We start from the raw sequence: 20,961 nt of genomic DNA, 5'->3' as shown, positions 1-20,961 counted from the left end.
CTAGTGGGATTCAACAAAACTAAATGAGACAGGCGTGAAAGCCTGCGTACATTTTTTGGTGGTCCACTTTTTGGTGGTCCACTTTTCAGTCCACTTGGATGACAGATGCCTGCAAAAAACACCCTTAGTATAGCAGCCTGTGCCATGCAACAATTATTGATCAGTGTAGAGCTACATTATCTGAACACTTAAGCTGCCACAGTTATTTATGAAATGCTCTGCTGACTTGCCAAAAGATGGAGCTGTTGACTTGTATTTTGCAGGATAGAAATGACGTAAGGCAGTTGAGATGACAAGGTGTGTAGTCAAGTCAACCTTTGTCAAGTCCAAGACCAACACTAGTCAAGACCGAGTCCAAATGAGAGACAGAAAAATAGAGTCCTCTTCAAGACCATTTCATTTCTTTATTTATTTAAACAGGGACAACGTACAATATACATTAACCTTAGACAGGAGAGATGCATTATACTAGGTTGTAACACATGTGCTAGTTTCCACCTGTAGTCCCTGGGCAGGCTGATGTCAACAAATGAATTTAATAACACCATCCATCCATCCATCTTCATCCGCTTATCCGGTGTCGGGTCGCGGGGGGAGCAGCTCCAGCAGGGGACCCCAAACTTCCCTTTCCCGAGCAACATAAACCAGCTCCGACTGGGGGATCCCGAGGCGTTCCCAGGCCAGGTTGGAGATATAATCCCTCCACCTAGTCCTGGGTCTTCCCCGAGGCCTCCTCCCAGCTGGACGTGCCTGGAACACCTCCCTAGGGAGGGTTAGGGTTAGGGTTAGGGTTAAATGAAAGTTTTTTAGCCAAAATAGAAATCTTTTTCATTTCCTCAGTTAACTTTCGGGCAACATCCTTAATAGTTTTACCATGAATATATACCACTGTATCATCAGCGTACATTATCATTTTAGCATTATTACACACAGATGGAAAATCATTAATATAAAGAGAAAACGAGGGCCCTAATATAGAGCCCTGTGGCACACCCATAGTGCATGCTCGTAAGGGAGATAATACATTATTTATCGATACACACTGCTGCCTTGCACTGAGAAAAGACTGAATCCAATTAATTGTACTTATACTAATAGAGAAATGTGTTAATTTATCTATCAGTAGTTCATGGTTTACTGTATCAAATGCCTTACGCAAGTCAAGAAAGACCGCCCCTACAACTCCTCCACAATCCAGACTTGATTTTATTTCCTCTATTAAATAACAACATGCTGTCTCCGTTGAGTATCGTTTTCTGAAACCAAACTGGAGAGGATGTAATTCAGCATTGTAGTCAAGATGTTCCACTAGCTGCACTGCAACCACTTTTTCAAAGACTTTGGAGATAGTGGGAAGGATGCTTATAGGTCTATAGTTAGAGACCTGGAGCTTGTCTCCTGACTTGTGTATAGGCTTTACTATAGCTGTTTTCAAAGCTGTAGGAAAAATACTTTCATTTATAGACTGATTTATAACTTTAGTTAGCACTGGAGTTAAAATTTCCTTGTGCTCTTTTAAAAACACAGAATCAATGGCAAAAATGTCCTTAGATTTACTATTATTTAAGTGTGATATTACTTTTAAAACTGTCCTTTCTTCTACATGAGATAATTTAAAGAGAGACTCATCACAAATTGATTTCGGGAACAGGTCTGCCAGGTCCCTCACAGAATCCAAAAAATAATCATTAAAATGTGTTGCCATCTCTGTATTGTCATTTAGAATAACTCCATTTATGTTCAGTTGCACACAATCACAATGTGTTTTTTCTTTTCCAAGTAATTTATCCATACTTTTCCAAAGAAGTTTTACTGTTTCCTTTTGCATCTATAATCAGATTTAAATAAGTTTGTCTTGGCTTTTCTAAGCTGCGTGGTAACCTTGTTCCTTAGACTTTTATATACATAATGATCAGTAGTCAATTTTGATTTAAGAAAGGTTTTTAGTGCCAGATCTCTCTGTTTCATTAGATCCCAAAGAGAGCTACCAAACCATGGCAATTTCTTTTTATTAGTTTTGTTTATCTTTAATTCTATATATTTGGTAACGGTCTCCTGTAAAGTTAAAGTAATATTATTGCATGTATACTCACAGCCTTTACTGTCAACTTTACACTCCCAATCTATTTCATTTAAATCATTCATCAGTGCAATTTGATTTCTCTTAGGAATATGGAAAATTTTATTTAGATTTTTTATTTGCTGTTTGTCGCTGTACCTGGATTTATTTATTTTTCTAGCAACTAGAGTAAGGTTGTGATCTGACAGACCTGTTATTAAATTGTATGTTTTGGTAACCCTATCTGGTTTATTTGTAAATATGATGTCAATCAAAGTTTTGGATTTTTTTGTTAGTCTAGTTGGCTTTTTTATCATTTGAGTCATTTGTAGTTAATAGTTTGTGATATCCTTAAGTTTTTTCTTTCTTAATTTATCAAGCCAGTTTATATTCAGATCAACCATTAACAGAGTTTCTTTTCTTTCATATTTTTAAGTATTTCAGCTAGGCCAAGATTAAATTCATTTGTCGCATTTGGTGGTCGATATACAGCAAATAAAATGAATGACATTTGTGCTGAAAGGGTTATAGTAACACTGACGCATTCCAAGGTTTGCACTGGAATGTCTATTTGACTATCGATACTGTCTTTCACGTAGATTAAGACTCCACCTCCTTTCCCCTTCCCTCTGTCCCGTCTGTAAACATTATATCCAGGAATTGTAAACACGGATAGAGGAGTCGTGGATGTTAACCAAGTCTCTGTAAGACACAGGTAATCAAGATTTGAGTCCAAAAGTAAATGTTCCAATTGTTTTTGATATCACACTACGTATGTTTATATGTCCGCCAAATATTCTTTTCGGTTTTGTTCTAGGATTCCATAGTACCAATGCATGATTAAGTGTTTGAAAAAGTTTAGTGTTTCGTTGTTTGGAAGTGACAATAGTCTGCAGTGAGCTGAGTTCTACAGTTTTGGACGCACAGCATGTTAAGATGTTACCTTGTGGCATGGAGGTTACTGGTGTTGCCGTGGATGTATTCAGCTGCGGTGAATGTTGTATGACCATAGAGCCAGGATTTGCATGAACATCCCCGCATAGCAGTAGCATAATGCAAAGAATCGTCGCATTTCCTCGCTGAACTTTTGCGTGACGAGCCAGTCTCCGTGCACGTAGCTGACCGCGTAGCTGACCGCGGTGATCATCCTGGCAAACAGCTCGCCCACCGTCCAGCACGTTAGAGTAGATTATATACTGGCTCCACAAATCCAAGGGAGCAGTGAGCGTCTTTGGATCACCACCAAGTGAGTTTGAGCGTTCACAAGCAGCTACCCAGCTCCCAAACATTTGCGTAGTAGAGAGAGCCATCAGGTAAAGCAACACAATTAGCACACTTAAGGCCCGAGCATTGATATCTTTTGTCAATGGCCACAATGTCCAGATGGTTACGGCAGTTTTTATATCAGGCGGATTCCCAGGTGTCTTTAGGATAGGTGAAGAATCAGCGCCTGCCAAGCTGCTGCTACTACTACCTGCTGTCGCTGCCACCATGATGCTGACTTCCTCAGTTCCTCATTAGATACTTGTTCATAATGTATGTGATGCAAGAGACACTATAACTTATTTTAAGATAATCATTTTGCATTATTTTTTGTAACTATCTAAAAGCAAGTACAGTATAACAACACTGTAGGATCAAATGAGGCTATAGACATATAACATGTAATATCGTAACAAAATATCTTGTAGCTCTAGTAATGAGTAACGATGCAGTACATAAAAAATGTATCAGAGTAAAAGTGTTGAACTCATCCAAAATATGTACTGAAGTAAAAGTGGGAGTAGGAAAAAAACACAATACTCCAGTAGAGTACAGATACAGCCTTTTAGTACTTAAGTACAGTAGTGAAGTACTTCTTCTTCGTTACTATACATCTGAGTTCTTGTAACTACGTGCCCACTTGTGCTTTCAGTTCAGCAGTCAGCTGGGAAGAACGGCTTAGCCTCTCCAAACATCTGTGTGATTGTTCATGTCAGACCACAGGGAGTCAAACAGCCTTAAATACGTGTTCAGAGAGAGACAGCACACTGGGAGAAGAAGAGCCATTTAGTTGGAGAGTGTGGAGAAAAATGAGAGATCCTTTTACAGTTTTTTACAATCACTTTGCTACTAATTTCAGAACCTTGACGTCATTTTTCAAAACTCTAGACACAAAACTCACAACCAATGATCAAAATACACATTTTTCAAAACTAACACTTTTTTCAATTGATTGGATACAATACACATAAACAAAAGATAATTTGTTCATTTAACAAAGATCACTTGTTCAATATGACACAACTTAACATCAAAGTACTACTATTTCAAAAAGCAATTCACACATTACATTTCAGATAATTGTCTATTCATTTCATTACAATCATCTAACTATCAATCCATACAACTACTCAAAATTATAAGTAACTGTTGCATTACTCTTAATACATGGTTGTATGGAAACAGACACACAATATTCCATGTTTAGATCATGAAAGTTTCAAGATACAGAAATTCATTGTCACCAGTTAGCGTGGAGCATGAACCAATTAGAATACAGTATCTATGGATGTAATATTTCATCATCATTCTTTACTGTAATGTACTACTGTTTACCAGACACTGTTACTATGGTCCCATGTACTACCTTCGCTGTACTGTACTACTGTTTACCAGACACTGTTTCTATGGTCCCATGTACTACCTTCACTGTACTGTACTACTGTTTACCAGACACTGTTTCTATGGTCCCATGTACTACCTTCACTGTAGTGTACTACTGTTTACCAGACACTGTTTCTATGGTCCCATGTACTACCTTTACTGTACTGTACTACTGTTTACCAGACACTGTTTCTATGGTCCCATGTACCAACTTTTCAGACTATTTACAGTATTGACAGTACTGCACTGTATGGATTCAGGAACTTGGAATTTCTTGTCCAATTCTTCCAACTCGCTACTGATGATTGAGATATATAATTTACAGTTGTGAAAAAAATAGGACACCCATGCTAAAGTTGACTAAAAAGAGGAATAAAAAAGTCTTTTGCAAATTGATCTTAATGCCTTAATTAAAAAAATGAGGAAAAATCCAATCTTTAAGGACACCAATTTTCTTTGTGAATGAATAATGTATCGTAAATAAATAAATGTTCTTCCTTAAAATGCAGGGGGCATAAATAAGTAGACCCCTATATTAAATTCCCATAAAGGCCGGCAGATTTTTATTTTTAAAGGCCAGTTATTTCATGGATCCAGGATACTATGCATCCTGATAAAGTTCCCTTGGCCTTTGGCATTAAAATAGCCCCCCACATCATGACATACCCTTCACCATACCCCCCACATCATCACATACCCTTCACCATACCCCCACATCATCACATACCCTTCACCATACCCCCACATCATCACATACCCTTCACCATACCCCCACATCATCACATACCCTTCACCATACCCCACATCATCACATACCCTTCACCATACCCCCACATCATCGCATACCCTTCACCATACCCCCCCACAGAGATATGAATGCACAATCCAATGTTTTGAACATTGGATAGCCTGTGTTACAAGTGATGACTGTTGTGAGTTTTGTGTCTAGAGTTTTGAAAAATCACATCAAGGTTCTGAAATTGGTAGCAAAGTGATTGTAATAGCTGTATCAAAGCTAAAAAATGGGTCCATGTACAGAGTGGTCTTTACAGTGTCATTTAGAGTTGGAGAGAAACACCAGTCACGTTAATGATTAGAGGAGATACTAGTCATGTTTGGTGGTACGTCGGTGTTTAACATGGATGGGTTTACCACTGTTGCCAGGCAGCCTTCTTTCCTTAACTTTGGCTTTCTTTTGTCTCTGTGCGTGCTCGTAGGGCACGCGCCATCTATGGTGGCCCGCACACGGTGTCGAGCGCGGGTCTCCCAGCACCTTGATCTGTTGGGGGAACCGTTGAGCTGCTGGCTAACGGGGCCTCCAGTGCTGATCATCATCACCAGAGCTCTTGCTCCCATTTCTTTACTATTGGGAGTTCTCCTACGGATACTTAGCATAAATCCTGGATACTAATCCTCTCGCAGGAAAATCAACAAGCCATTTAATGATTGGGTGGGTCTCGAGACTGTTTCCCCGTGGTACTCCATAACATTTTAGGGCTGATCTTAAGCGAAGATAAAGGAAAAAGTATGTCCTAAGGACCTCAAAGCTAGTTCTCAGGTCCTCAAAGCTCAACATACCTTCCCCATTGAATACTCTATGCTAGAGTATAAAAACGTCTGTCACTCCACTGGTTACAAAAACAAAAGGTTTGTTACCAGACATTAAGTGCATGTTGTGCATATATTTAGGCTAGCATATTACATAATTTGAGATCTTCAGCACATGTGCTGATGTTCCCGGATTATGTAAATTTGTAAGGGATGGGCATTGTTAGGGAAACACAACCCATAACATTTGTCGTCTTTAATAGGGTGGTTGAGTGTTCCCAATTGTCCTTCCCAAATGGCAAAAGTGTTCCCAAACATCCTACCTTCCTGTGCAGCCATGCTAAGTGCTAGCATGTCCAAACCAACACAACTTTACTCCATAAAGAGCTGGCAACAACATACTCAAAAACCAGGGCTCTATCTTAAATGTTCAACCACCCTAACACTGCTCTTATAAATTCATGGGTCATTATGGGTGAATAAACGGTGAAAAACACTGTAATTAAACGAACAAAGAACAAATCTATTTACAAATATTTATACAAATATACATATAACATATTAATATAATCTATATAACATTGTATTATATATGGAAAAACAAAGCAAATATCAAATATCACTCTTAAATATACAAAACTAACCAAATATATTGTGTGTATGAACAATTAAAGCAAAAATCAAATACCACTCTTAAATATAATAAAACTCTAAAAATATGTTGTGTGTAAGGGTGTGTGTGTGTGTGTTTGTCCCCTTCAAGCTCTACAGCCTTTTTTTTCATGAGCACTTTGCGCTCCTTCTCAGTTTTTTTTCGCTGGGTGGACCTGGCTGCCGCCCTCTTGGTCCTGTCCAAAATGGTTTTGGAAAGCCCTTGGATGGGGCTCAGGGTAACCTTCACGTCCCAAGTCACCCCAGGGGAGCGCAGCCTCTTGCTTGGTGTCTGTTGAGGAAGCACAGGTGGACACACTTTAAGTTTGTATTGTGTCTATGTTTGGTGTCACAGAATATATTTTAAAACATAGGTTTTACTTACAATCTCCATGCTCCTCCTGGAGGCCTTCCTCTTATCCCCCTGATGCTGTTTTTTCTCTTTCTTCTCGTCATCCTCCTCCGTCTCTTCTCCTTGATCGGCCTGCTGACACAGAGAACAACTGTGTGGGTCTGGGCATTAAATTAATAAATATTTTTGTTGTATCTCTATTCGGTGTTGTAGTTTAAAACTTGCCCTGTTTCAGCCTCCTGGGTGCTAAAGCTAGCAGGAGGAGAACACGGTGGACTTTATCATTATTAGTATGTTATTACTCAATTATATTAAGTTGTCTTAAGTTATGTTTTTAAGTTAATGAAGAACATGTTCTCCGTGAACCATCACCTTATCGTGGTGGAGAGGTTTGTGTGTCTCTGTGAACCTGAGGGCTGTGTTGTCTGGAGCTTTGTGCTCCTGGTAGGGTCTCCCAAGGCAAAGTGGTCTCAGGTGAGGGGCCAGACAAAGAATGGTTCAAAAACCCCAATGAAGAAGCAAGGTAGAGATGGAGTGACCCTGCCCGGAGGAAGCCGGGGCCCCGTCTGGAGCCAGGCCCAGGCGGCGGGCTCGTCGGCGAGCGCCTGGTGGCGGGTTTGCCACGGAGCCCGGCGGGCACAGCCCGAACAAGCTACGTGGCTCCCATCTCTCCAGCCCATGGGCCCACCACCTGTGGGAGGAACCGTTGGGGTCGGGTGCGATGCCACATGGGTGGCAGTGAAGGTCAGGGGCCTCGGCGGACCAGACCCGGGCGGCAGACGCTGGCTCTGGGGACGTGGAACGTCACCTCTCTGTGGGGGAAGGAGCCGGAACTGGTGCGGGAGGTGGGCGCTACCGGTTAGATCTGGTGGGGCTTACCTCTACGCACAGTCTCGGTTCTGGAACCATACTCCTGGATAGGGGTTGGACTCTTTTCTTCTCCGGAGTTGCCCAGGGTGTGGGAGCCGGGCGGGTGTGGGGATACTCACAAGCCCCGGCTGGCGCCCGCTGTGTTGGAGTTTACCCGGTGGGCGAGAGGGTCGCCTCCCTACGCCTGCGGGTTGTGGGGGGAAAACTCTGACTGTTGTTTGTGCATATGCACCAAACAGGAGTTCGGAGTATTCGGCCTTCTTGGAGACCTTGACTGGAGTCCTGCATGGGGCTCCAGTGGGGACTCCATTGTTCTGCTGGGGGACTTCAACGCACACGTGGGCAATGATGGAGACACCTGGAGGCGTGATTGGGAGGAACGGCCTCCCTGATCTAAACCAGAGTGGTTGTTTGTTGTTGGACTTCTGTGCTAGTCATGGATTGTCTATAACGAACACCATGTTCGAACATAGGGATGCTCATAAGTGTACCTGGTACCAGAGCACCCTAGGCCGAAGGTCAATGATCGATTTCATAATCGTTTCATCTGATCTGAGGCCGTATGTTTTGGACACTTTCGGGTGAAGAGAGGGGCAGAGCTGTCAACCGATCACCATCTGGTGGTGAGTTGGGTCAGGGGTGGGGAAGACTCTGGACAGACCTGGTAAGCCCAAACGTGTAGTGCGGGTAAATTGGGAACGTCTGGAGGAGGCCCCTGTCCGACAGACTTTCAACTCACACCTCCGGCGGAGCTTTTCGTGCATCCCTGTGGAGGCTGGGGCATTGAACCCGAGTGGACAATGTTCAAAGTTTCCATTGCTGAAGCTGCGGCGAGGAGCTGTGGTCTTAGGATCTTAGGTGCCTCAAGGGGCGGTAACCCACGAACACCGTGGTGGACACCAGTGGTCAGGGAAGCCGTCCGACTGAAGAAGGAGTCCTTCCGGGATATGTTATCTCGGAGGACTCCGGAGGCAGTTGCAGGGTACCGAAGGGCCCGAAGGGCTGCAGCCTCTGCCGTGAAAGAGGCAAAGCAGCGGGTGTGGGAGAAGTTTGGAGAAGACATGGAGAAGGACTTTCGGTCGGCACCAAAGTGTTTCTGGAAAACTGTTCGCCACCTCAGGAGGGGGAAGGGGGAACCATCCAAGCTGTGTACAGTAAGGATGGGACACTGTTGACCTCCACTGAGGAGGTAATAGGGCGGTGGAGGGAGCACTTTGAGGAACTCCTGAATCCGACTAATCGCGCCCTCTATGTTAGAGGCAGAGCTGGAGGATAACGGGGATTGTCGTCGATTTCCCAGGCGGAAGTCACTGATGTAGTCAAACAACTACACAGTGGCAAAGCCCCGGGATTGATGAGATCCGTCCAGAAATGCTCAAGGCTCTGGGTGTGGAGGGGTTGTCCTGGTTGACACGCCTCTTCAACATTGCGTGGAAGTCTGGGACGGTGCCAAAGGAGTGGCAGACTGGGGTGGTGGTTCCTCTTTTTAAAAGGGGACCAGAGGGTGTGTGCCAATTATAGGGGTATCACACTTCTCAGCCTCCCTGGTAAAGTCTACTCCAAGGTGCTGGAAAGGAGGGTTCGGCCGATAGTCGAACCTCGGGTTGAGGAGGAACAATGCGGATTCCGTCCTGGTCGTGGAACAACGGACCAGCTCTTCACTCTCGCAAGGATCCTGGAGGGAGCCTGGGAGTATGCCCAACCGGTCTACATGTGTTTTGTGGATTTGGAGAAGGCGTATGACCGGGTCCCCGGGAGATACTGTGGGAGGTGCTGCGGGAGTATGGGGTGAGGGGGTCTCTACTCAGGGCCATCCAATCTCTGTATGACCAAAGTGAGAGCTGTGTCCGGGTTCTCGGTAGTAAGTCGGACTCGTTTCAGGTGAGGGTTGGCCTCCGCCAGGGCTGCGCTTTGTCACCAATCCTGTTTGTAATATTTATGGACAGGATATCGAGGCGTAGTCGGGGTGGGGAGGGGTTGCAGTTTGGTGGGCTGGGGATCTCATCGCTGCTCTTTGCAGATGATGTGGTCCTGATGGCATCATCGGCCTGCGACCTTCAGCACTCACTGGATCGGTTCGCAACCGAGTGTCAAGCGGTTGGGATGAGGATCAGCACCTCTAAATCGGAGGCCATGGTTCTCAGCAGGAAACCGATGGAATGCCTTCTCCAGGTAGGGAATGAGTCCTTACCCCAAGTGAAGGAGTTCAAGTACCTTGGGGTTTTGTTCGCGAGTGAGGGGACAATGGAGCGGGAGATTGGTCGGAGAATCGGGCGCAGCGGGTGCGGTATTGCATTCAATCTATCGCACCGTTGTGACGAAAAAGAGAGCTGAGCCAGAAGGCAAAGCTCTCGATCTACCGGTCAGTTTTCGTTCCTACCCTCACCTATGGTCATGAAGGCTGGGTCATGACCGAAAGAACGAGATCCAGGGTACAAGCGGCGAAATGGGTTTCCTCAGGAGGGTGGCTGGCGTCTCCCTTAGAGATAGGGTGAGAAGCTCAGTCATCCGTGAGGAGCTCGGTAGAGCCGCTGCTCGCTGCGTCGAAAGGAGCCAGTTGAGGTGGTTCGGGCATCTGGTAAGGATGCCCCCTGGGCGCCTCCCTAGGGAGGTGTTCCAGGCACGTCCAGCTGGGAGGAGGCCTCGGGGAAGACCCAGGACTAGGTGGAGGGATTATATCTCCAACCTGGCCTGGGAACGCCTCGGGATCCCCCAGTCGGAGCTGGTTAATGTTGCTCGGGAAAGGGAAGTTTGGGGTCCCCTGCTGGAGCTGCTCCCCCCGCGACCCGACACCGGATAAGCGGACGAAGATGGATGGATGGATGGAAGAACATGTTACACCAACTTGAAAAAATTAAGTTAGTAGACATTTTTCTAAAACTTTGAGTATACACTACTTAATCTATTTAAGTACTTTGAACGTAAACTGAACCAGGAAACAAGTCAGTAGCATTAAGTAGTGCTCACTTAAAAAATGTGAGCTAATTAAGTGTCATTTACTTAAAATAAACAAGTTGTCTTCACTTAATAAGTATAAGCTTATTGAGTGTTACTTACTCAGAATAAACAAGCTGTGTTCACTTAGAAAATATAAGTTTATTAAGTATTGTTTACTCAGAACAATAAAGTTGCACTAATTTACTATTACTAAGTTCATTGAACTTACTTTTTTCAAGGCAATGAGTTTCCATACATTTTTTAAGTAAAGTCAACTTGTTAAAATTAACAGTGTGTAGGCAGCAGTGATTGGTTTCATTTTTCTCACTACTGACAGCACTCCAACTTTACAAACAACAGAGCTACGTGTTGAAATCGACCAGAATTCTCCTTTAAAGTTTTTTTTACTTACACTTTCAATTTCACAGATGAAGTCCGCTTCGTCCTTCATATCCTGCATCTCCTCCTCCACTGCAGAGGAACCGGACTCTTGGAACTCCACCTCGTCAGAGCAAGAGGTGCTGTCCTCTGAGGTGTCATCCCGGCGCCGTTTCGAAGTGGAGGGGGTGGCTGAGGTGGAGGCTTTGGCGGAGGAAGTTGCTCCTTCTGGTGTTACTGCCACATCCTCAAAAAGCCTAAGGATTTCCCGGGATTGGTCGACGCTTAAACTGAGGGCGTAAAACTTGTCCGCCGTGAAAACGTTATGGCACATGACGATCGCCATCTCCTTCCTCACCTCTTTTGAGTGGACGTTTTTGGTCTGAAATAGACAAACAGAAAAAGACAAAAGGATTTTTAGATCAGACTTTCTATGAAACACAGCAACGCAGAATGACTGACTGAGGAGAACTCACATGTGGCCGACACTGCCGTCCTAAGGTCGGTAAAGTTGGGCCTCCCCTCTAGGCCCATCTCCACCCAAACCGTCTGCATATACCTCACCATGTTCTTTACGGGGCCCTTGCCCGCCGTGAAAAACACGAAATCGTTGGGAGGAGAATGTTCCTCCCGGATGGCCAGCCACCTCTCCATCCGGGAGAACTCCTCCTGATCCAGGTATATATGAGCTGGCCCAAAGTGTTTATTAGTTTTGCGTTTGTTGATCTGCAAAACACGGAATACATATCCACACTCTTGTCAGATGATTTTCAAGTAAAATGCAGCGACTACAATTGTAATTCTGTCCAGTCATACTTACACAAATCACCACACCGTCATCTGCCCGTTCCTTCGCCACCATGACCTCCGCCATTCTCATATTCGCCAGCACCCCCAGCCGGTGTCCGTAAATGCTGGCAATGAGCCGTATATACCCGTAGAACTTGTAGCGGGCCTGCGACAGGGGGTCTGCTTCAAGTTTAGCTGAAAAAAGGACAAGAAAAGAGAGCAAAGTTTCAGCACCATGGAGAGAGACCACCACATGGCTGTGTTGAGAAGGGTAACACTTAATCAGTATCTCCGGGATCTTCCTTTGTGCCATGGCCTGACAACTTTTGAGGCTATCCATAGAAACCACCCTTTTCAATTTCTTCCTCTAAACATCCATTTGGTGGGTGACGACCTGTTTTCCAATAAAGTTCAGTTTCACAGCCCTGAACACCCCAACAATTTGGGACTGGGTCAGTCGGCAGAGGGGCGGAGGTGTTTCTTTGAAATATTTCAGGAACTGGTAGATGTTCCTGAGGTAGAAGTTAGCAGTTGTAATTGTTTTTCCCGTCTCCAGGAGGTGTTCTGCCCATCTGTTGATGTTGGGATTTAGTTGCTGTTCACATCAGTTTCATGCTCATATTGTTATATACTGTAAGCTATTACAGGTTTGTACCACTCAGTCTCATGTACTTTGGATTTCTTGAATGTTATTTTTATTTTGTGTGTGAAACAAAAAATGCAAACTTAAACAAGCTACACCTACTCTCTGACGCCCTTGACGTCATTTAAGAAGGACCGTGTCTAGAGCTCTGTCCTCCCCTGGCTCAGGTAGAAGACCAAGGTCTTCACCCGGTTGACTTTGGACAGAGCATTTTGGGTTTGTTTGGCCGTAGGGCAGGCATTCTCGTGGTGCCGCCTGTACTCCAGCAAGTAGTCAGCTATGAATACACCAGGAACATTGTGAGTAACATTAACATTGAATTCAAGTATTACACACACACACACAGATATTCTATTTTTAATCTTACCGATAGACTTAGGGAAGATAAGGTTGCATCCGCCGGAGGTGTATGTTTTTTTTTTGAAAATTTGGGAGCGCCTCTGGCAGTGGAGGTTGTGGGCTCCACCTCCCCCTCACGGCCAGCCTCCTCCCCTCTCGGCCAGCCACCTCCCCTCACGGCCAGTCACCTCCCCTCACGGCCAGCCTCCTCCCCTCTCGGCCAGTCACCTCCCCTCTCGGCCAGCCTCCTCCCCCTCTCGGCCAGTCACCTCCCTCTCGGCCAGACACCTCCTCCTCTCGGCCAGCCTCCTCCTCCTCTCGGCCACCTCCTCCTCTCGGCCAGCCACCTCCCCTCTCGGCCAGCCATCTCCCCCAGGCCAGCCACCTCCCCCTCTCGGCCAGCCACCTCCCCTTCTCGGCCAGCCACCTCCCCCTATCAGCCAGCCACCTCCCCCTCTCGGCCAGCCACCTCCTCCTCTCGGCCTGCCACTTCTTCGCCACTAGCCTCCTCTGGAGCAGCAGCCTCCTCCTCCTCGCTGCTGACGGCAGCCTCTGCCTCCCTCTGCCTCCCTCTCTTCCTCCACCCGCTCTCTCTGGTTTTTCTTAGACTTTGGTACACAAAACGCAAATAAAGAGAGAGTCATTTTTTTTAAAGCTGTACTTTATTCCTCACCTTCCAGTCAGCAGCACTCACCGTTTGAGAGAGCCGGTGAAGCCTTCGTGCCTGCTGACGGCAGGACGTCCTGCAGGAGGCCAGCTCCTTCTCCAATTTCTCCACCTTATTTTTCAGCACCTTCTCCCTCCTTTGAAGGTCCTTGTTGGCCTGGAGGAAGGAGGACAGCTGCTCCTGACAGTCAGGGTTGGGGCATCCCGTTTCCACCACCTCATCCTCTGGGACGGGAGCCCCTTCCCTGTCGGCGTCATCATTGCTGCGGTCCTTTTAACTCCACACTTGTATGCTCCGTTGTCGTTGCTGTTCACATTCTTTATAATTACAGATGCGTCTCCGTCTTTCAGATCTCTGTCCACCAGTACTACTCTGCCCTTAAAGTCTGGATGCTGCTGGGTTGGTTGTAAGTGTCCATCGATGTTAAAAAAGACATACTCTGGCTGCAGGTCATCTCTGGTCCACTTTACAACACTGATGGAAGAATCATCTGCCCTACATGGTAGAGTAGCATTGTCTCCAGGGTGCACAGTTACGAGGGTGTCTGAAAAACAATAAAATAATATTAATAAACTAAAATATTTCACAAGACATTTCACAGTGTGCAGACTTTCACCCAGGAAACAGGTGTTCATGTGCCGGGAGTGTTTTAATCCAAACTACAATCTTTTTTTAATCTTAACTTGTCATTTCGGCTCCAAACTTTCTAAACTAAAGATTTAACCTCTAATGAATTTCATTTCTCATTACTTTTTGTTTCTGCTATATAAATAAAGTTATACTTATAATTCCTACCGGCAACTGCAGGCGTAACCCTGGTTTGGAATCATTAGCATATAGCACTGTGATGTGTTAGAATGGCACCATTCACCCAGCCAATCAGAGCCGTCTTTTCAAATTCAGATTCTAAATTAATACTCCCAACTTTTTTTTTTTTTTAAAAATGTTTCAGATTATTTTATAGATATGAGTCAGGAGTCGAACTGATGTGTCCCAACAGAATATGAGTCAGATCCAAAAAAAAGTGACATTTTACTGATGTCTGCAAATTTGCATGAATAAACTAATTTCAGTCTCTTCAAGCTAAAGGCTGGTTCCCATATTAAATACATATAGAATACATTATTTAATATCTCCGCTGGTTTGAAAAATGTCCACATTGTGTTTCTCCTGTACTGTCCTAGGTGTAAGAAACGATGCACACACAGAGGTGTCAAGTAACAGTAAAGTACAAATACTTTGTTACCTTACTTAAGTAGAAATGTTGGGTATCTATACTTTATTTTATATTATTTTACAGCAGACTTTACATTTTCACACAATTATCTGTACTTTCTACTCCTTACATTTTAAAAACTGCCTTGATACAACCATACAAGGGTAATTGTTACTAAGCCTGCCCTGGGTACACCAATGTTTTTGTCCAGTTTGGTTATCTTACATCCGTTGCCCTCACAGATTCCTGCAGCTAAGCTTAGATTTACATTTACATTCCAATAAAGGCTATTGATAACATGCCTCTGAAGTTTGACTTTTTGCACCATTACAATACTTATAGACAACTAGTCATCATATCTTCCGCTCCATGAAACACATGTTAATGCTGGTTACATGTGCCTTGTGCGTGTCTTGAGAGACAGAGTCTTGAAGTCTCTGTCTCTCTCTTTCTCTCTGTTCCTCATTCTGCCCTCCTCCCTCTGCCTGTTGCACACATGAAGCTCAGCGCAAATTCCTTCAGGAAGACTTCTATGACTGCAATCCCCACTATTTCCAAGGGGGTAAGCTTCGCTTCAGAACTCGAACCTCCTATGGCGCCATTTTGATGCTACAAAACGATCACCTCCCGTTAGCATTCCACTGACTAGCATTCATTTTGACGTGACTTGACAGTGAATAACTTTACTGAAGCGTTTAAAGACTATTTGTCCGTTGTTTATTTCTAAAGAAACACGACAATGTATAAAAGGCTCCATTACCTTGTACCTCACGTTATGGCTCCGTAGCAGACGCTTTTATAAAAATAGGCTAACGATTGTGTCACATAGTAGAGGAATTACCGTATAGTACAGGATAAACTTGTAGGCAGTTTTGACTTTGTTAGGATTAATTACTAATGTTAACTAACATTTTAGTTAGCAGTAATGAGCCTGTGCCTATGTTATCTCCTTACGTCTCTGCAAGATTGGGAATGATTGAGATTTCTCTTGGCACAGCTACCAGAAGGCTTCCAACTTTCAGACAGGTTGCTCACGTCACATCTACGTTGTCTCTGTCAGTTGGAGGCTGCTTAGTAACGCTCAGCCATCACCGGAAAAGTGCTTCTAATATCCTTCACTGGTCTCCGTCCAGAGACACGGGGTCTGTTGGTCCATTATATACTGTCTATGACTATTTTTCCCTAATTCTATTCAGCTGTTAAGAGGCATGCACTCTTCAGTAAACCAATCAGAATTGGCCACAAATTCATGATCCAATCACAGAATGACATGTTGCTTTAAATGTACCTTCAGCTGTCTTCTCAGGCAAAAAGTGCAACCCTCCTCCTCCCCTTCCACCTCCGGGCTTTGTCCCCCATTGCAACCGGAGTCCTTTCTTCCGTTCGACCTCCTGGTTCCCTCTCCACCATCACCAGTGTCTAGGCTCCATACAGTATATGCCTGTTTCTCAGCCCCTTTAAATATTTACTATGATAGAGTTTAATCCTCTCCGTGAACCATCACCTTATCGTGGTGGAGAGGTTTGTGTGTCTCTGTGAACCTGAGGGCTGTGTTGTCTGGAGCTTTGTGCTCCTGGTAGGGTCTCCCAAGGCAAAGTGGTCTCAGGTGAGGGGCCAGACAAAGAATGGTTCAAAAACCCCAATGAAAAAGCTAAGCAGAGATGGAGTCTGGGTGCGCCTGGTGGCCGGGTTTGCCACGGAGCCCGGCCGGGCACAGCCCGAACAAGCTACGTGGCAACTCCCTCTCCATCCCATAGGCCCACCACCTGTGGGAGGAACCGTTGGGGTCGGGTGCGATGCCACATGGGTGGCAGTGAAGGTCAGGGGCCTCGACGGACCAGACCCGGGCGGCAGACGCTGGCTCTGGGGACGTGGAACGTCACCTCTCTGTGGGGGAAGGAGCCGGAACTGGTGCGGGAGGTGGAGCGCTACCGGTTACATCTGGTGGGGCTTACCTCTACGCACAGTCTTGGTTCTGGAACCATACTCCTGGATAGGGGTTGGACTCTTTTCTTCTCCGGAGTTGCCCAGGGTGTGAGGCGCCGGGCGGGTGTGGGGATACTCACAAGCCCCCGGCTGAGCGCCGCTGTGTTGGGGTTTACCCGGTGGACGAGAGGGTCGCCTCCCTACGCCTGCGGGTTGTGGGGGGGAAAACTCTGACTGTTGTTTGTGCATATGCACCAAACAGGAGTTCGGAGTATTCGGCCTTCCTGGAGACCTTGACTGGAGTCCTGCATGGGGCTCCAGTGGGGGACTCCATTGTTCTGCTGGGGGACTTCAACGCACACGTGGGCAATGATGGAGACACCTGGAGAGGCGTGATTGGGAGGAACGGCCTCCCTGATCTAAACCAGAGTGGTTGTTTGTTGTTGGACTTCTGTGCTAGTCATGGATTGTCTATAACGAACACCATGTTGGAACATAGGGATGCTCATAAGTGTACCTGGTACCAGAGCACCTAGGCCGAAGGTCAATGATCGATTTCATAATCGTTTCATCTGATCTGAGGCCGTATGTTTTGGACACTTTCGGGTGAAGAGAGGGGCAGAGCTGTCAACCCATCACCATCTGGTGGTGAGTTGGGTCAGAGGGTGGGGGAAGACTCTGGACAGACCTGGTAAGCCCAAACGTGTAGTGCGGGTAAATTGGGAACGTCTGGAGGAGGCCCCTGTCCGACAGACTTTCAACTCACACCTCCGGCGGAGCTTTTCGTGCATCCCTGTGGAGGCTGGGGGCATTGAACCCGAGTGGACAATGTTCAAAGTTTCCATTGCTGAAGCTGCGGCGAGGAGCTGTGGTCTTAGGGTCTTAGGTGCCTCAAGGGGCGGTAACCCACGAACACCGTGGTGGACACCGGTGGTCAGGGAAGCCGTCCGACTGAAGAAGGAGTCTTTCCGGGATATGTTATCCCGGAGGACTCCGGAGGCAGTTGCAGGGTACCGAAGGGCCGAAGGGCTGCAGCCTCTGCCGTGAAAGAGGCAAAGCAGCGGGTGTGGGAGAAGTTTGGAAAGACATGGAGAAGGACTTTCGGTCGGCACCAAAGTGCTTCTGGAAAACTGTTCGCCACCTCAGGAGGGGAAAGTGGGGAACCATCCAAGCTGTGTACAGTAAGGATGGGACACTGTTGACCTCAACTGAGGAGGTAATAGGGCGGTGGAAGGAGCACTTTGAGGAACTCCTGAATCCGACTAATACGCCCTCTATGTTAGAGGCAGAGCTGGAGGATAATGGGGGATTGTCGTTGATTTCCCAGGCGAAAGTCACTGATGTAGTCAAACAACTACACAGTGGCAAAGCCCCGGGGATTGATGAGATCCGTCCAGAAATGCTCAAGGCTCTGGGTGTGGAGGGGCTGTCCTGGTTGACACGCCTTTTCAACATTGCGTGGAAGTCTGGGATGGTGCCAAAGGAGTGGCAGACTGGGGTGGTGGTTCCCCTTTTTAAGGGGGACCAGAGGGTGTGTGCCAATTATAGGGGTATCACACTTCTCAGCCTCCCTGGTAAAGTCTACTCCAAGGTGCTGGAAAGGAGGGTTCGGCCAATAGTCGAACCTCGGGTTGAGGAGGAACAATGCGGATTCCGTCCCTGGTCGTGGAACAACGGACCAGCTCTTCACTCGCAAGGATCCTGGAGGGAGCCTGGGAGTATGCCCAACCGGTCTACATGTGTTTTGTGGATTTGGAGAAGGCGTATGACCGGGTCCCCCGGGAGATACTGTGGGAGGTGCTGCGGGAGTATGGGGTGAGGGGGTCTCTTCTCAGGGCCATCCAATCTCTGTACAACCAAAGTGAGAGCTGTGTCCGGGTTCTCGGTAGTAAGTCGGACTCCTTTCAGGTAAGGGTTGGCCTCCGCCAGGGCTGCGCTTTGTCACCAATCTTGTTTGTAGTATTTATGGACAGGATATCGAGGCGTAGTCGGGGTGGGGAGGGGTTGCAGTTTGGTGGGCTGGGGATCTCATCGCTGCTCTTTGCAGATGATGTGGTCCTGATGGCATCATCGGCCTGCGACCTTCAGCACTCACTGGATCGGTTCGCAACCGAGTGTGAAGCGGTTGGGATGAGGATCAGCACCTCTAAATCTGAGGCCATGGTTCTCAGCAGGAAACCGATGGAATGCCTTTTCCAGGTAGGGAATGAGTCCTTACCCCAAGTGAAGGAGTTCAAGTACCTTGGGGTTGTGTTCGCGAGTGAGGGGACAATGGAGCGGGAGATTGGTCGGAGAATCGGTGCAGCGGGTGCGGTATTGCATTCAATCTATCGCACCATTGTGACGAAAAGAGAGCTTAGCCAGAAGGCAAAGCTCTCGATCTACCAGTCAGTTTTCGTTCCTACCCTCACCTATGGTCATGAAGGCTGGGTCATGACCGAAAGAACGAGATCCAGGGTACAAGCGGCTGAAATGGGTTTCCTCAGGAGGGTGGCTGGCGTCTCCCTTAGAGATAGGTTGAGAAGCTCAGTCATCCGTGAGGAGCTCGGAGTAGAGCCGCTGCTCCTTTGCGTCGAAAGGAGCCAGTTGAGGTGGTTCGGGCATCTGGTAAGGATGCCCCCTGGGCGCCTCCCTAGGGAGGTGTTCCAGGCACGTCCAGCTGGGAGGAGGCCTCGGGGAAGACCCAGGACTAGGTGGAGGGATTATATTTCCAACCTGGCCTGGGAACGCCTCGGGATCCCCCAGTCGGAGCTGGTTAATGTTGCTCGGGAAAGGGAAGTTTGGGGTCCCCTGCTGGAGCTGCTCCCCCCGCGACCCGACACCGGATAAGCGGACGAAGATGGATGGATGGATGGATCCCCAAAAACTATGCACATTTAATGTATCCATGTTCATATCATGCTCATCTATAATAAATATTTTTATTATTATTATTCACGATGGGGGCTCTCCATCGCGATGGCTGACATCACGATGGACGATATCATCGTCCATCGTGACCTTTATGACCACAGTCTCTTCCCTCTCTCTCTCTCTGTCATTTTGTGTCTTTTAACTTATGCTGTCCATAACGTACAGTGTTGTAAATTAGAATTTCTGCTTGGGGACAATAAAGTCTAAAGACTCTTCACTCTCTCTGTTGACTTTAGACTAAACACATGTCATGTAGGTGTGTGTCAGCAGTAACCATACCTGGGTAAAGAGTTATGGCTGCAGTCTATAAAGTGCATTTGAATAAGCTGCATTTAGTCCAGGTTAACTCTGCAAGGTACCTGAGCATTAAGGAGCCTAACAGCATTAAGGGCCCTGATAGTGGTAGGTTAAGTACTGTTACTGAACATTAAGGAGCCTAATAGTACCAGGGTAAGTACTGTTACTGAGCATTAAGGAGCCTAATAGTGGTAGGGTAAGTACTGTTACTGAGCATTAAGGAGCCTAATAGTACCAGGGTAAGTACTGTTACTGAGCATTAAAGGTGTGATAGAATGATTATATAGGGTATTTCACACTGTTCCTTATGGTCTCCTAATGGGGTATTTAACATTAGTTGGGCTGAAAATGGCCTGGTTGATATTTTATTGGCCCTTATGCATCCCTGTGTTTTGGCCCTCTTTGTAACAAGAGCTTTTCTTCCAAATATGGTATGGTCATTAATATTTAGATGAGCTGCGCGTTGCTTGGTTGAGCCTTATCCCCGCACAGACACGTAGAGACGCGCGCTGATTGGTTGAGTGAATCGCCATACACACGCATTAGAGGTCGCGTGCTGATTGGTTGAGCGAATCCCCAATACACACACATTAGAAATGCGACAGAATCTCATATTCCAGACACTGCAATGTTTTCTTACCAAATTCACTTCTGAGACTTTTTTATGCGAGAAATCAACTATATAAAGCTCAAATATGGGCCGTTTTACAAAAATGGATGGCTAATTGCA

At 46.2% G+C, this 20,961-nt stretch overlaps 1 protein-coding gene and 1 long non-coding RNA gene across 2 annotated transcripts; both read right to left on the bottom strand.

The window, feature by feature from the left end:
• Window positions 1-7,136: 7,136 nt before the first annotated feature.
• On the bottom strand, window positions 7,137-11,590 carry LOC114574021 (uncharacterized). Its single transcript, XR_003695013.1, has 3 exons — window positions 11,476-11,590; window positions 7,290-7,388; window positions 7,137-7,196 (listed from the first exon to the last, which is right to left on the bottom strand). It is a non-coding gene; the product is annotated as an uncharacterized LOC114574021 (long non-coding RNA).
• Window positions 11,591-11,764: 174 nt separating this feature from the next.
• Window positions 11,765-12,677, bottom strand: LOC114545461 (uncharacterized). The gene is made up of 3 exons (XM_028563726.1): window positions 12,262-12,677; window positions 11,918-12,167; window positions 11,765-11,823 (listed from the first exon to the last, which is right to left on the bottom strand). The coding sequence occupies exons 1-3, from the start codon at window positions 12,568-12,570 to the stop codon at window positions 11,765-11,767; spliced, it is 618 nt and encodes a 205-aa protein (XP_028419527.1). The 5' UTR covers window positions 12,571-12,677.
• Between the last annotated feature and the right edge of the window lie 8,284 nt (window positions 12,678-20,961).

This window comes from Perca flavescens, chromosome 19, assembly GCF_004354835.1.
Source record: "Perca flavescens isolate YP-PL-M2 chromosome 19, PFLA_1.0, whole genome shotgun sequence".
Lineage (NCBI taxonomy): Eukaryota > Metazoa > Chordata > Actinopteri > Perciformes > Percidae > Perca > Perca flavescens.
This window is presented reverse-complemented; position numbering and strand designations above follow the sequence as displayed.